The 14,553-nt window shown below is 44.5% G+C and overlaps 2 protein-coding genes across 4 annotated transcripts in view; both read left to right on the forward strand.

The window, feature by feature from the left end:
- Positions 1-6,722, forward strand: part of TNFRSF17 (TNF receptor superfamily member 17) — a 32,817-nt gene extending 26,095 nt beyond the window's left edge. The window contains exons 3-5 of the mRNA XM_067012536.1: positions 4,339-4,418; positions 4,773-4,904; positions 6,411-6,722. Of these exons, the coding sequence (XP_066868637.1) occupies positions 4,339-4,418; positions 4,773-4,904; positions 6,411-6,691 (493 nt within the window). The 3' untranslated portion in view covers positions 6,692-6,722. The remainder of the gene's footprint in view (positions 1-4,338; positions 4,419-4,772; positions 4,905-6,410) is intronic.
- Positions 6,723-10,589: 3,867 nt separating this feature from the next.
- The window catches only part of SNX29 (sorting nexin 29), a 545,210-nt gene continuing 541,246 nt past the window's right edge, over positions 10,590-14,553 (forward strand). For 2 of the 3 annotated variants that reach the window (XR_010836418.1, XM_067012531.1), the window contains exon 1: positions 10,590-10,682. Coding sequence is in view for 2 of the 3 variants with exons in the window: in XM_067012531.1 (XP_066868632.1) it covers positions 10,676-10,682 (7 nt within the window). In the remaining variant the exon portion in view is untranslated. The remainder of the gene's footprint in view (positions 10,683-14,553) is intronic. The other variant, XM_059038667.2, reaches the window with a different exon arrangement.

Genomic DNA, 14,553 nt, shown 5'->3' on the forward strand with positions numbered 1-14,553 from the left:
ACGCTAATGGCTTTGGAAGTTTGAGGCAGCGTCTCTTCGCTTCTTTAGAGCGGTGAGTGACTGCTGAAGCTTGATGCTGACTTGGGGATTGGTTTTCCTTCCTGTTCTTTCTGTGTAGAGCGAGGAGGTCAGACCCAGCACTCTTTTGGTGATGTTATCATATCAACAAACTTTATCACGAAACTTAAAAAAATAATTCTTGCTTTAAAACCATGCTACTTCTGCTTTACTGTTACTCTGCTAATCCCCAAATCACAGTCTTTGAGAACTGGAGGAAATTGTGGAGATAATCTGGCCTGATTTTTCCCAAATTATGTTCCATAAAACATATATTCCTAGATGTTCATAGGTGGTCCTTGAAAAAAGGAATTCAATGACCAGGTAGGTTTGAAAAGGCTGCATACATTCTTTCCCTTTTGGAGAATCCAAATGCACTTTAATAAAGTTTGAGATCCCTCTTAGACTTGAAATGGATGTACCAAGTAGGCAGTTGGTAGATAGGTTTGGATTTCAGGGCCAAGGTTGGAGTTGGATATATAGATTTGGAAGGTAACACGTTTCAAACTATGGGAGCAGGGAATTCCCTGGTGGCCCAACTCTGTGCTTCCACTGCAGGCGGCATGGGTTTAATCCCTGGTTGCGGAACTAAGATCCTGCAAGCCACATGGCATGGCCATAAAACCAAAAACGAAAACAAAACAAACAACAAAAAAAAACAAGAAAACAAAAAACCATGGGAGCAGATGAGATGATGAGGGAGAGTTTAGAAGGAATTAGTGTGTGAGGGCTGCAAGCGCTGCAGCTCTCTTGTGACCATGAGGAAGAGACCTGGGAATGGAGCCAAGACCCAGAAGATGGCATTGCTGAGGCAAGTGACAGAGAGAAACTTGGTCAAAAGTCGAGCTACTAAAGCTGATTTTACCGTTGGACTTTTCAGCAATAATGCCAGTAAATTCTTTTTGAACTTCAGTGTTTATGTCATTTCTTATGGAAAGAGTCCTGATTAGTATGACATCTCCCAAATCCTTTTGCACACTGATCTCTATCTGTCTGTGTTTTCCCACCTCCTTCCTTGTCATGGAGGAGAAGTAGCTGACCCTAAGATGCCAGAATTCACCAGTCACCCCTATCCTGAGGAGCAAAGGGGAAGGCCCTCAGTCAGTGTCTATTGTCGACATATCAGGCAAGATTGGAGGAATTAGTTAAGAATGGGATAAAACGGTTAAGGATTTTATTTTTATTTTTGGATTGTTAACAACTAAGCCAAACTGACTCTGGCTAAATTAAGCCAAAATGGGATTTTATTGGAAGGATTACAGGTTTTCCTCACAGAATCAAAGAGAGAGCTGAACAAGCTGAATAGCAAACCTGGGGAAGGAAGGGGAGGGACCAGAGCTACCCTGGGGAGCCTCAGCAGGATGGCGTCACCATCCTCTCTGGGCTGCCCATCCATTGACGTGGTACAGCTCCAAGGCCTGCGCTCTCTGGTTCAAGCTTGAAACGACTGGGGGAGAGAAGATGCTTGTGGGGAGAGAGCCTGAGGCAAGATGAAGCCTCCTGGCCTGGTCCCTGGAAGCCCACCCAGCACGTCTGAGAGGCTTGGCAACATGCCAGGAGATGTCTGCAGTGACCTCTCTGAGGATGGAGCCATTCCTGGGCTTCTCCAAGATGCCCGAGGCCTACAAGGGATTAAGAGCAACCTCAGCAGGCCTTCACTGCTCTTACGGCTCAGTGAGGGTGCGGGGGAAGGGCTTCCTTGGTGCTTTGGCTTTCAGGCCTCACACTATCTCAGACTCTACCCATCACTGGTTTCTCTGACTTCTTTAATCTTTACTCTTCTCCCCTTAGCCTATGCTCTTCATCTTCGGGAAACTTTTCTTTCACTCTACTCTTTTCCCTCCTCCAAGCTCCCCAGTTGCTGTAGACTGAATGTTTGTGCCCCCCCACCCCAAATTCTTATGTTGAAACCTAATCCTCAGTGTGATGGCGTTTGGAGGTCTTTGGGAGATTATTAGATCATGAGGGTGGAGCCCTCATGAATGGGATTAGTGTCCTTATAAAAGAGACTCCAGGGAGATCTCCTGCCCCCTCCACCATGAGAGTTTATAGTGAAAAGACAGCTAGCTCTCTGTGAGCTCTTACCAGACACCAAATCTGCTGACACCTTGATCTTGGAGTTCCCAGCCTCCAGAACTGTGAGAAATATATTTTTGTTGTTTATAAGCCACCCAGTCTATGGTATTTTGTATAGCAGCCTGAATGGACTAAGACACGACCCTTTAAAAAAATGATTCTTATTAAAAAAAATCATGATTATTAAAAAAGTTACTCAAGCAGTACCAAAGATTTTTCAGTGAAAAGTAAGTTTTTAAAATTTTCTTCCCCCCTGGACTTTATGTCTCTTGCCAGAGGCAGTGATTATTATCAGTCTCCTGAGTATCTTTCCAGATGTAGCATATGTTTATATCTCTCTATATAGACCCTACATATTTTATTTTGTAAACACAGGAGAGAAGATTGTAAACACACTGTTCAGTACCTTGAATCTTCCACTTGGTGATGTATTGTTCATATCAGAGCACATTGGTCTCATTCTTTTTAATGGCTGTGTCTGTTGTATTCTACAGTGGATTCCCCACTGATGGACAGGCTCTTGTGAATACAAATAATGTTGCAGTGAACGTCCTTCTACATGGGACTTCAGGCACCTGAGCCAGTACATCTGTCAGAAACAGTAGTGCTTTCTTTCCCAAGAGATATCGAAGCTCAGTTCTGGTTTCCACCAGACTTCCCAGGCGTGGCCCACCTTGGTCACCTCCTCTTTCTCTCCACTCCTTAAATACCTACAATATGCCCACTGACATACTCAAAGGCCACCAATGACTCCCTTCCTTAGTGTGCCACCTCTGACTTTTCTGCAGAATTTGACCCCACTTCCTAGTAATCTTTGTCCTTGCCTATCTCTAATTATGCTTTTCCTGTGTCCTTTCCTGTCTCCCAAAGGTCACCATTTGGCAGGAGCGTGAGGGCGGTGGGACCTGCTGGGCCAGCCCTTTCAGCTCCTGGTTGTCCCACCCAGGGTGTCACACCCATTGACCTCACTGCCTGGACCCTAGAGGAATGTAAGATTTTGATTTATTTCTCAGTATGGTTAGAAACAAACGCATGTGATTCCATTTATGTAAAAAGGAAAATGCACCTCCCTATATATCTATTTATCTGTCTATCTATCCCTCCATCCGCCTACAGAAATCCTCCCAGGAGTTGGCCAAATAGAACACATTGGCAATAGCACAGAGAACTCTACTCCATACTCTGTAATAAACTTTATGGGGAAAGAATCTGGAAAAGAATAGATACAAGTATATGTATAACTAAATCACTTTGTTGTACACCTGAAACCAACACAACATTGTAAATCAACTATACTGTAATATAAAAGAAAATAAAAATTAAAAGAAAAGAACACATTGGCAGGCCTGTTTGCAAACTCTGTGTGATACACCAAAATACTAACAGTGATTATTTCTGGATGCTATGATTATGGATAATTTTTCTACGTGCTCAACTGTTTTTTTTTCTAAAATTTCAACAATGGAACATAGATATTAATAATATATTAATATTCATATATTATTATTATTATGGCTGAAACCTATCTTCCCCCCTCTTGCCAATTTAACTTTTACCCTAGAAATCCCTATTTGTCGGAATTCTGGGATTCTTCCTAGGTTTAAAACCTGGTAGGCATGCTTCATATTCCTTCTCTCTCATATTCTGTCTTCCTACTACACTTTGTGGTTATTCGAGTGAATTTCTATCTTCTCTGTTAGATTTTTAGTTCTTAAGGGACACAGACCTTGTCTTCTCTCTCTCCCTGGGGCCCATCACACAGCACAGCTCACAAACAGATGCTCCAAAAATGGTTACTGAACCTTCTGCTTGATGCCTCAGGCTTGTGGACATCCTGCAACTGTCACCTGCCTGAGAAATTTCCTCTATAAATAAGCAGTTTCTGTTTCAGGTATAAACCATAGCCCTTGCTACATATGCCCCATCTCTTATCCCACCCAGACCTCAACCTTAGAAACTGGAATTAGTGTTGGTATTCAAATCCTTAGCCGTGGTACAAAGAGTCAGCTCCCATAAGAACCAAGTCATTGATGTGAAGTTCTTTTTTTCCCTCGACATTCTAGCAGCTGTCATTACATTTGCTGGGGAATTCTCGACGAGATTTTACTTGTCCTCCCATGCTGTTCTTTCTGTGGTTTCCTTGTTTCTTTTTGCGATCCTGTTCCAGATGGCTCAACAGTGCTTCCAAAATGAATATTTTGACAGATTGCTGAATGCTTGCAAACCGTGTCACCTTCGATGCCCTAATACCCCTCCTCTAATATGTCAGCGTTATTGTAATACAAGTAAGTAATACTGCTCGAACAATTCCTCATTGGTGTGAAGTCTTCTCTCTGTATTGACTTTATTCACAGAAGAAATATTACGGGGAAGGTGGTGATATTTTCTGGATCAAAAAGAGGAAGAAAATTAGGCAATCATTTAAATACCAACAGAAACGAACAATTATTCAGAACTGAACTCAATTTTATTCTGCAATCTTAACAACAGAGATTTTTTATCAGCTCTCCTAATTAAGTATTGTTTAGAATTTAAAAGTCAATGCTGAGGAATTAGGGGAATTGGACAGCAAATAATCTTTACTTGATGTGGATGTGATGTTATCAGTTTATTATCTCTCTGACATTCTTTTAATTCAGTGAAAGGAACAAATGCAATTCTCTGGACCTGTTTGGGCCTCAGCTTGATAGTTTCTTTGACAGTTTTCCTGTTGATGTTCTTGCTCAGGAAGATGAGCTCCGAGCCATTAAAGGACGAATTTAAAAACACAGGTTGGTTTGATGGTTGATCTTTGAAATCTGTTTCCAAGAGGTGGCTATGGTGAATTTCAGTTCCTTTTCTTTTTTTATGTTGAGTATCTCATCAGGTAAGGGCCCTTTTGAGTGTGTTAGATGACAGGTTAAATGAACTCTTTGGAAGAAGCCAGCTTTCTTTTCTATTTTTACACCTTCTTTGCTGATGTCCTACAATGTCAGCCTTCCCCAGCATTTTTTCTAATTACTCTTTTGAAGTACTGAGGCTTCCTTGGGAAACATCCATCTCATTGACAAAGTTAGCACATTGATTAAACATCATGCTATCAGAAACAGCTAGCCAGGTTTGGTACTATCGGGAAAAGTATATTTGGCAAGATCCGTGGCCATATTTTCATACAAATATAAGTGTTGCTTGCTTGGGTGAACATTTTACTGCGAAAAATGCTGGAAATGAATACCAGTTGCTCCTGGATTATTTAAGCAATCATCTCAAAGATTTTTATCTTTATTAAGCAGTAGAAAAACAATCCCAGAGAAGTGAATGTTCTACTTAAAGTCTTTGTAAGATAAAAATATTTCAGCACCTTTGCTCATGATCTAATTCCTGAACACTTTGCAGCCATTGCCCTATTTCTTTATGCATGTATTTTCCGTGCATAATCTGTAAAGCATCCACCTCATTTTCTTTCTAGTGCAGTAAAGGGAGGAAAATAGCTGTTCCATATTATTTACTCATTTCTCTTTTTTTGCCTGGGGTCGGAGAGACAGGTGGGGAGTGACTTTAGTGTGACGTTTTGGAAGATGGAGTTACACTGCAGAAGGTTGAGGAAGTAGTAAACGTGCCTTCATAGACATATGGGGATGTAGTGGAGACTCCTTCCTTCTGTGATCATGACAGATTCATTAAAAAAAAAAGTAATCTGCCACAAAATGCTCTGTAAGAGAAACATCTTTATTGTGAATTCTAAAGTGTCACCCAAGACTGATTTTGGTGTGCTGTAACATATGGTAATTTGTCATTTCACATGTGTAGAAGGGCTCAGTACCTTAATGCATCCAAGGGCCAAGTGGATGAGAAACGAATGTAGTGGGATGCTTGAGGCTTCGGTGATAGAGGAGCCCATGCCCTGCTTGACGGAGACAGGTGCTATCAACTCCCAATTGCTTCCGTCTAGGAATATTGGCTCCTAGTGGCCACATTTTGTTTTCTTAAAAAAAAAAAAAAAAAAAAAAAGAGGCCAGTTGTCTAGATTTGTATGTAAAATCTCTTGCTTTTCAAATGTGGGCCAATGGAAAACAGACAAGCAAACACTTAAAAACACTGTATGCCCTAAACCAATGTCTTTGAACCCAATGTGGCCCATGGTCTGGCAGTTCATGACTTCTAGTGTAGGACCCACTTATTTGTTCTGTGGGAAGACACATCTCATGTTGCTTTGATCCCGGATGTGTGCTGCTAAGTCTGGCACAACCATGCGCCCTAAAAAGTTTCGGTTAACGGTTCTGTTTCTGCATAATCAGGATCGGCGCCCCAGAAGGATGCTAATGAAGACCTGTATGAGAGCAACGATGGCGGGACTGGTGCGGAAACTCTTCTTTCGAGCGGCCTCGGGTACACAGTGGAAGAATGTACGTGTGAAGACTGTGTCAGGAGCAAACCAAAGGTCGATTCTGACCATTTCTTTCCACTCCCAGCCATGGAGGAAGGTGCAACCATTCTTGTCACCACGAAAACAAACGACTACTGCAACAGCCTGCTAGCTGCCTCGAGTGTCATGGGGATGGAGAAATCAATTTTCTAGCTAATTAACCATTTCGATGGTATAGAGCTACTTGGAAAATCTTTTGTCAGAAGAAAAGGATGATGTATCAGATCTTTTTAGGATGATTGTACTTATCAGTGGATGATATGGCTTTTGTTCTCTAATTCTGGAAAATCTTTGTTAGATATATTTTTCTACCTTATTGTTGGGAGCTTAGCTGTGGAAACTTCCTTGGTTTCATGATTAAATTGACTCACTGAAAAAAAAAAGCACTGCAATGTGTAGATTCCATAGTCACACATTTCTGTGGCTAGACCACTTCTCTCCTATGCATGCACACATACATTTCAGAACAGACTGGATTTCTTTCTTTTCTTTTTTTTTTTTTTTTTTTAATTATCTGGAAAGCAGCCTCGTGCTGCTTTTTAAAATTTATTTTTCCTTTCTTTCTGGCTGCATTGGGCCTTTGTTTCTGTGCGAGGGCTTTCTCCAGTTGCAGCGAGCGGGGGCCACTCTTCATCGCGGCGCGCGGGCCTCTCACTATCGCGGCCTCTCTTGTTGCGGAGCACAGGCTCCAGACGCGCAGGCTCAGTAGTTGTGGCTCACGGGCAGTTGCTCTGTGGCATGTGGGATCTTCCCAGACCAGGGCTCGAACCCGTGTCTCCTGCATTGGCAGGCAGATTCTCAACCACTACGCCACCAGGGAAGCCCTTGGATTTCTTTTATTGTTAAAGGAAAGCAAGGTTATCCTATGTACTTTCTATCTACAGGAGAAGCCTAGAGCCAGCCACACTAATTCAGTGTGCAGTGCATGGCCAGTTCCTGACCTTGTGAGCTTTCAGCTTCATGGAGGCATCAGGCATTATTACAATCATATAAATAAACGTGTAGTTGCAAACTGTGATAAATGGGTACTAGGTATCGTTTTTGCACCTACATGCAGGTAATAATGATAGCTAGCACTTATTTACCCTTACTAATGTGCTAGGGGTTGTTCCAAGTGCTTTACCTGTACTAACTCATTTAATATATACAACAAACCACAAGGTAGGTGGATCATTATTATCTGCATGTTACAGATGATGACAGAAACTGAATCAGAGCAAGATCACATAGCTGGTAAATGGCAGGGCCAGATTTAAACCCAGACATTCTGATCTAGTCCCTTTTTTCTCTTCACATCAATTTAATTCCATTTCTGAGTTTCCCCATCTCTTTGGGCTATAATCTTAGTTATTATTGGGAGAGGGCTGCCTTCCTTGGGTTGTGCAAAGGTCCTGAGGTGCTATGGAAAGGGCTGTGCAATAGGCAGTGCCCTCTGGTAATCTGTTGACTTTGATCATTGTTAAGATGCCCACTGGCACCACAGCAGAGATCCTCAAGGTCTTGGGGCTTTGTGGCTTTTGTGTCAGGTTAGGGGTATGGAGAAACTTGGTGGGAACTTTTTACCCACTCAGGGCCCATTATGGCTCCATTCCAGGCTTTTGAGGGCCATAGGAGACAACGCAGTATAGCGGTGAAGGCACTGGCTCTCGGCGTTTGACTCCAGGCTCTGTTACTAGGAAGTTACAGACATTGGGTGACTGTGAGAAAGTTACTTAACCACTCTATGCCTCAGTTTCCCCATCTGTAAAATGGGGATAATAATAGTATCTATTTATAACGTTGTTTTAAGGATTAAGTGAAAATATACAAACACATATACATTTATTATTTATTTATTTATATATTCCCATGAAAAGTTTCTGGTTCATGTTAAGTACTTTGTGTTAGTTACGTTGCCATCACGGTTTTTATTAGTGCTTTGAGGTCTAGTCTCTTTGAGGGCAGGCACACACTCCTTTTCTGTTATATGGCCTGGGAATATTCCTCCTAGTTTCTCACAAGCCTTCTTCCTTCTCCCCTCACCCCCCTCAATGAGTTTGGATTTTTTCAAAAGCCCAGAAGAGCTGCTGACCTTCGGCTTTTGATTCTTGGTCCTCCAGTACCAGGCTAAATCTCGGGAGGAAGGAATTACAATACTTAAAGGGGGGTGGCTGGTGGTGGAAAATGTAAAGCACCCTCTACGAGTTCAATAACCTATCCCATCTCAACTGCCATGAAGAAAGGGTACAGGGCGCTAGGAGAAGGTATAACACGTAGCCTCATGACAATTCCATGAAGCAAGAATGTGATGTCTCACCCAAAGTTACAGAGGCCGACAGACTAGGCTTTCTGCAGGGGAGAGGAGGGATTCAGACACACTGACTCTTTAACTAGAATAACAAATTAGCAACAATTACAAAGTACAATTTTGAAAATGGGGAAAACAACCCCACCAACCAAACACACAAGTGTTTTCATTTTTACATTCTATCATAGTCCCTGCACATGGCTGTATTTTGAGTTTGACACGATTGTAATCATGGAGTACAGACCATTTTGCATGGGGATTTTTTTTTTGCCAAACCGTGTGGCATGTGGGATCTTACCAGTTCCCTGACCAGGGATCAAACCCATGCCCCTTGCAGTGGAAGCATGTTGGCTTAACCAGTGGACCACGGGGGAGTTCCCTGCATGGGGCTTTAAAAAACTCTTTCTAACTGGCCTTTCCTTGCATTTCCATAACCTTTATAATTAGCACTTTCAACTACGAGATTCTTTGTGAGGTGGACCATGATTTGCTTAGCTATTCTTCTGTAAACTGGCTTTGGTGCTTTTCACTTTTTCTCTATTATAAATAATGCTGCAGAGCATCCTTCTCCAAAGATCTCTCGATCTTTGCTGAATCCAAAAGGTAAATTTCCAGGGGCCAGAGAGTATATGTTGAGAAGCAGTGTGGTAGGAAGACCATGGGGATGTGGGTCACGCAAAACTCGGCTGGAATTCTGGCTCCATTTCCCCGTGGGGGCCTCAATTCAGTGTTTAGTGGATCAAGACTTAGGAGTGCATCAATCGTCTCAGTCAAAGACAATATATTACCTACAGAATTGTTTTGTTAAACAGCTTCTTAAGTGTATGTATTTGTGTACTGGGTTGTGGTGTAAAATGCATTTTCTTTTACTCTGGGTTGTGGGCAAAACAAGTTGCGAACACACTCCTTTAACCTTTCTGAGTCCCCTTTCCCTTATCTGTAAAATGGGGCACTAACCTGACCTTCTTTCAAACATGACCCATCTACCTACACACCACTGCCACCACCCTAGCCCCAGGCACTAGTATCTCTTGCCAGACAATTGCAGTGGCCCCCTAACCAGCTGACCCTTCTCCACCCTGCCCCACTACAATTCATTCTCAACCCAGGAAGAGGAATTACCTTAAAATTCACATTGCATCACTCCCCTGCTTAAATTCTTGTAATGATTTCGCATTCCCCTATCTCCTTAGAGTTAGGCAGGAAAGTCCAACCCATTCACCATGGCCTGCGGGGCCCTCCACCCACCTCTTCAATCTCCTCTCTCACACCCTTTTCTCGCTCACCCTTTCACTCCAGTCAACCCCTCCTTCTGGAACACCCTTCCCGTCGATCTTCCCGGGCCGTCTCCCTCTTACCATCCACGTTTCTAAAGTCGTCTCCAGAGAGTGGCCCCCCGGGACTGCCCACCTCCCCTGTCCCTACGCTTTTGGCCCATTCCTCTTTTTAAATTTCCCCGTTCCGCTTCTAGCGCTCTCTGGAACCGCGTCGTCCCATTTCTCGTGGCCACCGTCCCGTATGGCTCCCCGACAGACGTGTGAGCCCAGGATGGCGGGGAGGCGTCCCTTCCGGTCCCCGCCTTGCGGATCGCGAGGCGTCGCTGCGGGGGTCTCCGGTCTGCCTCGGGCGCCCAGCAAGCCTAGGCGCAGCGAGCACCGCCTCAACTCTGCCGCCCGGTGCGGGTGTTTACGTTCCGGGTCGGGGGGCGGGGCCGCGCCGGTTGGGCTCTACTTCCGGGGCGGGGCGGCAGGCGGGGCGGGGCGCGCCGTCTCCTGGCCTGTCTGGAGGGCGGCTGCGGCAGTGACGGCAGTGGAGGCGGCACGGCAGGCACCGGCCCGGGGAGCGGCACCATGAGTGGTGAGTGGCGGCCTGGCCGCTGTCACCCGCCCCAGTCGCCCCGGTTCCCGCCGCACCAGCTGCACACTCCGGCCCCCGAGTCCCCGCGTCCCGCTCGCTTGCGGACCCCGTCCCATCGCTCCCAGTTTCCTGACCCTCATGTACGCCCAGTTCCTGGCTTCTGGTCACCTGCACTTTTCTGGCGTCCCGGGTCCAGGCACTCCTAGTCCCTTGACTCCTGACCATCACTTACAACCAGCTCCTGTCCAACCTGTCCCCCAGATTCCCCCAGTCCCTCCCAGTCCTCCGACCCCCTAGTCCAGTTACCGATCCCCAGTTCTCAGACCTCCTGTGTCTCAGTCCCTCCTAACTCCTAGACTCCCTGAGTCCCAGTTCCAGTTACTAGTCCCGCTGCTCCCCAGTCATTTCCACTACCCAGGCCCCTGTCCCCAGTCACTCAGATCTACACACGGCAAAGAGTGTCTCATTCTTAGTTTGCTGCCCCCTGAGCCTTGTGTCCCCCGCTAGTTCTCGGTTTCAGACGACGCTTGGTTTTCCTCATTTTCCCTCTCTGGTTCTGCTTCTTGTATTTTGGTTATTTTTTCATACTACAGCTCCTTCCATTTCTCTTCCTAGCTCATTTGAGGTCTCCCTAGTCCTGCCCAGCAGCCCTTCCCCTCTTGTCCAATGCTGAGCTCATTTGGGGACCTCTGCCCTTCCCTGTCCCACGCTGTCCCTCCCACTGGGGAGCGGGGTGGTTTTGGTGGGAGGCTTGAGTTATGTGTGGACAGCTTGCCTTCAGTGTTTCTGAAGTTTAGTCCCTAGACTTGGACGCGTGTTCTCAGCCCTTTCCACTCATGAGATCCGTTGGTGTTTTGGTGCTAAGTCATTCCTGGGTGTAGTATGTAGAGATGGGAGTGACTCAGGGAAGCCTCGCAGCTGCCCTGACTGGGATCTGGATTTACTTAGGAGGACCCGCCTACCCTCCTTCTGCCTGTTTTCCCCTCACTGTGGAATAGCCTCTACAGAATCCTTGCAAACAGTCCAGTTGGCCCTGGCCTTGGACTCAGACATTTCTGGAGGTCGAAGCAGGGCAAGCTGAAGGCCATGTGTCCCTCTTCATCTTTAACTTTTAAGTTAACTCTGTGGATCATTTTCCATAACTTAGTTGCCTTTTGTTTTGCTATTCATGAGCAAGATTTGTGAAATTGATGGTCCTAATGCGGGCGCTGGGGAGGGGGGTTTTCCTGGGAGATAGTACAGCGTCTGTTGTCAGATGATTTTTGGCCTCACTAGAGTTTCTGATCCTTGAACATTGATACCACAACAAAGATGCAATGAACTGATTTCCACAAAGGAGGTAATACAGCCTGGAATAAGTGCAGACCTTGGGGGCAGACAGCTTGGGTTCAAATACTTGCTCTGCCACATAAACCTGTGTGATCTAGAGCAAGTTGCTCTGCCATTCTGGAAGTCTCAGCAAAATGAGGATAAATAATAGTACCTGTATCCTAGGCTTGTTGCAATGACTAACGTTACTCACGTAAAGCGATTGGTACTGTGCCCCTTACATGGTATGTAGTCAGGAATTTGAGAGCTGCTATTGTTGTTTCTGTTAGGACCCCTGTGGGGTTCAGGTGGGGTTGTTTTCTGGCCCAGCTCTGGGACAAGGGCTGGGGCTAAGAACGCCCTGAGAAACTCTTCTTTTTAATGTGACCCTGGAGTCTCTGCCTTGAGCTCACAGTTCTGGACCTTTCTCTCTACTGTTTTCATTGGGAGCAAGTGAAATTGACAAGCCAAGGGAAACCGACCAATGTATACTTTAAGGAGCAACTTAATATCAAAACTAAGGAAGTTTTAAAATTCAGTTAAAAAACCCCATTAGGTCTAAGGTTAAACAAATTACAGAAGGAAACCAGCACGTGGCTTTTTTAGGAAAAACCATGAAGGATGAAAGACTTCTTTTGGAAAGATTGTAATTGAGGCAGAAGAAGTGGTTGCTGAGGATTGGAAGGGGAAGTCCAAGGTATTTTCCACCTATGGGATTAATAATTGGCACATAAAATAATGTGTCATGGAAATATTTACTCTCTTTTGCTTTTTTTTTGTTTAAAGAAAATTTCAAGCAAAAAAAAAAAAGTGGAGAGAATAGTTTAATGAACAATTACCAACTCATGACACTTCACCCATATACCTGTCTACTTCCTACCTCTCTCCCCAGTTTATTTTAAAGCAAATCCTAGACACCCAGCAAATCCTATCATTTCTTCTTTTTTTTTGGGCTGCGTTGGGTCTTCGTTGCTGTGCGCGGGCTTTAGTTGCGGTAAGCGGGGGCTACTTTTCGTTGCGGTGCGCGGGCTTCTCATTGCGGTGGCTTCTCTTGTGGAGCACGGGCTCTAGGCCCGCAGGCTTCAGTAGTTGCAGCACACAGGCTCAATAGTTGCAGCACGCAGACTTCAGTAGTTGTGGCACGTGGGCTCAGTAGTTGTGGTGCACAGGCTCTAGGGCACATGGGCTTCAGTAGTTGTGGCGCGCAGGCTCAGTAGTTGTGGCTTGCGGGCCCTAGAGCTCAGGCTCAGCACTTGTGGTGCACGGGCTTAGTTGCTCTGCAGCATGTGGGATCTCCCCAGACCAGGGATTGAACCCATGTCCCCTGCATTGGCAGGTGGATTCTTAACCTCTGCGCCACCAGGGAAGTCCTATATCATTTCATCTGTAAATTAAAAAAAAAAAATTTCTCTCTAAGATATAGGGACTCCTTTTTAAAAAAGCTTAACTCAATTCCATTATCATACCTATAGGAAATAAGCAGTAATTCATTAATATCAGATATTCAATGTTAAATTTCCATGATTGCCTTATAATTTTATTTTATAGTGTATTTTTATTTTGGCCACGCCACGTGTCTTGCAGGATCTTAGTTCCCCGACCAGGGATTGGACCCAGGCCCCGGAAGTGAAAGTGCTGAGTCCTAGCCACTGGACTGCCAGAGAATTACCTATAGTGTATTTTTAAAAGTCAGGGTCATATTAAATATGGTTTAAACAATGCAGATTGGTTTGTCTTTTAATTTTTTTAGGTCTCTTTCTCTCTTTTTAAGTTTTTTTTTTTTTTTTTTTTTTGTGGTACGCGGGCCTCTCACTGCTGTGGCCTCTCCCATTGCGGAGCGCAGGCTCCGGACGCGCAGACTCAGCGGCCATGGCTCACGGGCCCAGACGCTCTGAGGCATGTGAGATCTTCCCGGACCGGGGCACGAACCCGTGTCCCCTGCATCGGCAGGCGGATTCTCAACCACTGCGCCACAGGGAAGCCCTCTTTTTAAGTTTTTTAAAAAATGTTTAACATATTTACAGGATTGTACAAACATCACCATAATAAATTTTAGAACGTTTTCATTACTCCAAAAAAAGAAACTTCATACCCATTAATAGCTGTTCTTCATTTTCTGTTCCTTCAGCCCCAGGCAAGCACTAATCTACTTTCTCTCTCTATGGATTTGCCTATTCAGGATATTTCATATAAATCAAATCATACAATATGTGACCTTTTGTGTCTCTTTTCACTAAGTGTCATGTTTTTAAGATTCATCATGTTGTAGCATATATTGTACTTCATTCCTTTTTGTGACTGAATAATATTCTGTTGTATGGATATTCCACATTTTGTTTATCCATTCATCATTTGACAGACATTGACTTGTTTCCACTTTTTGGCTATTATGAATAACACTGCTGTGAACATTCACATACAAATTTTTGTGTGGATAATATGTTTTCATTTCTCTTGGACAGATATCTAAGAGCAGAATTGCTGAGTGTGTTTGAAGAACTGTCAGACTGTTTTCCAAAGCAGCTGCATCATTTTCCATTCCTGCATCATTTACAGCACTGTA

This window comes from Kogia breviceps, chromosome 14 (genome assembly GCF_026419965.1).
Source record: "Kogia breviceps isolate mKogBre1 chromosome 14, mKogBre1 haplotype 1, whole genome shotgun sequence".
Taxonomy (NCBI): Eukaryota; Metazoa; Chordata; class Mammalia; order Artiodactyla; family Physeteridae; genus Kogia; species Kogia breviceps.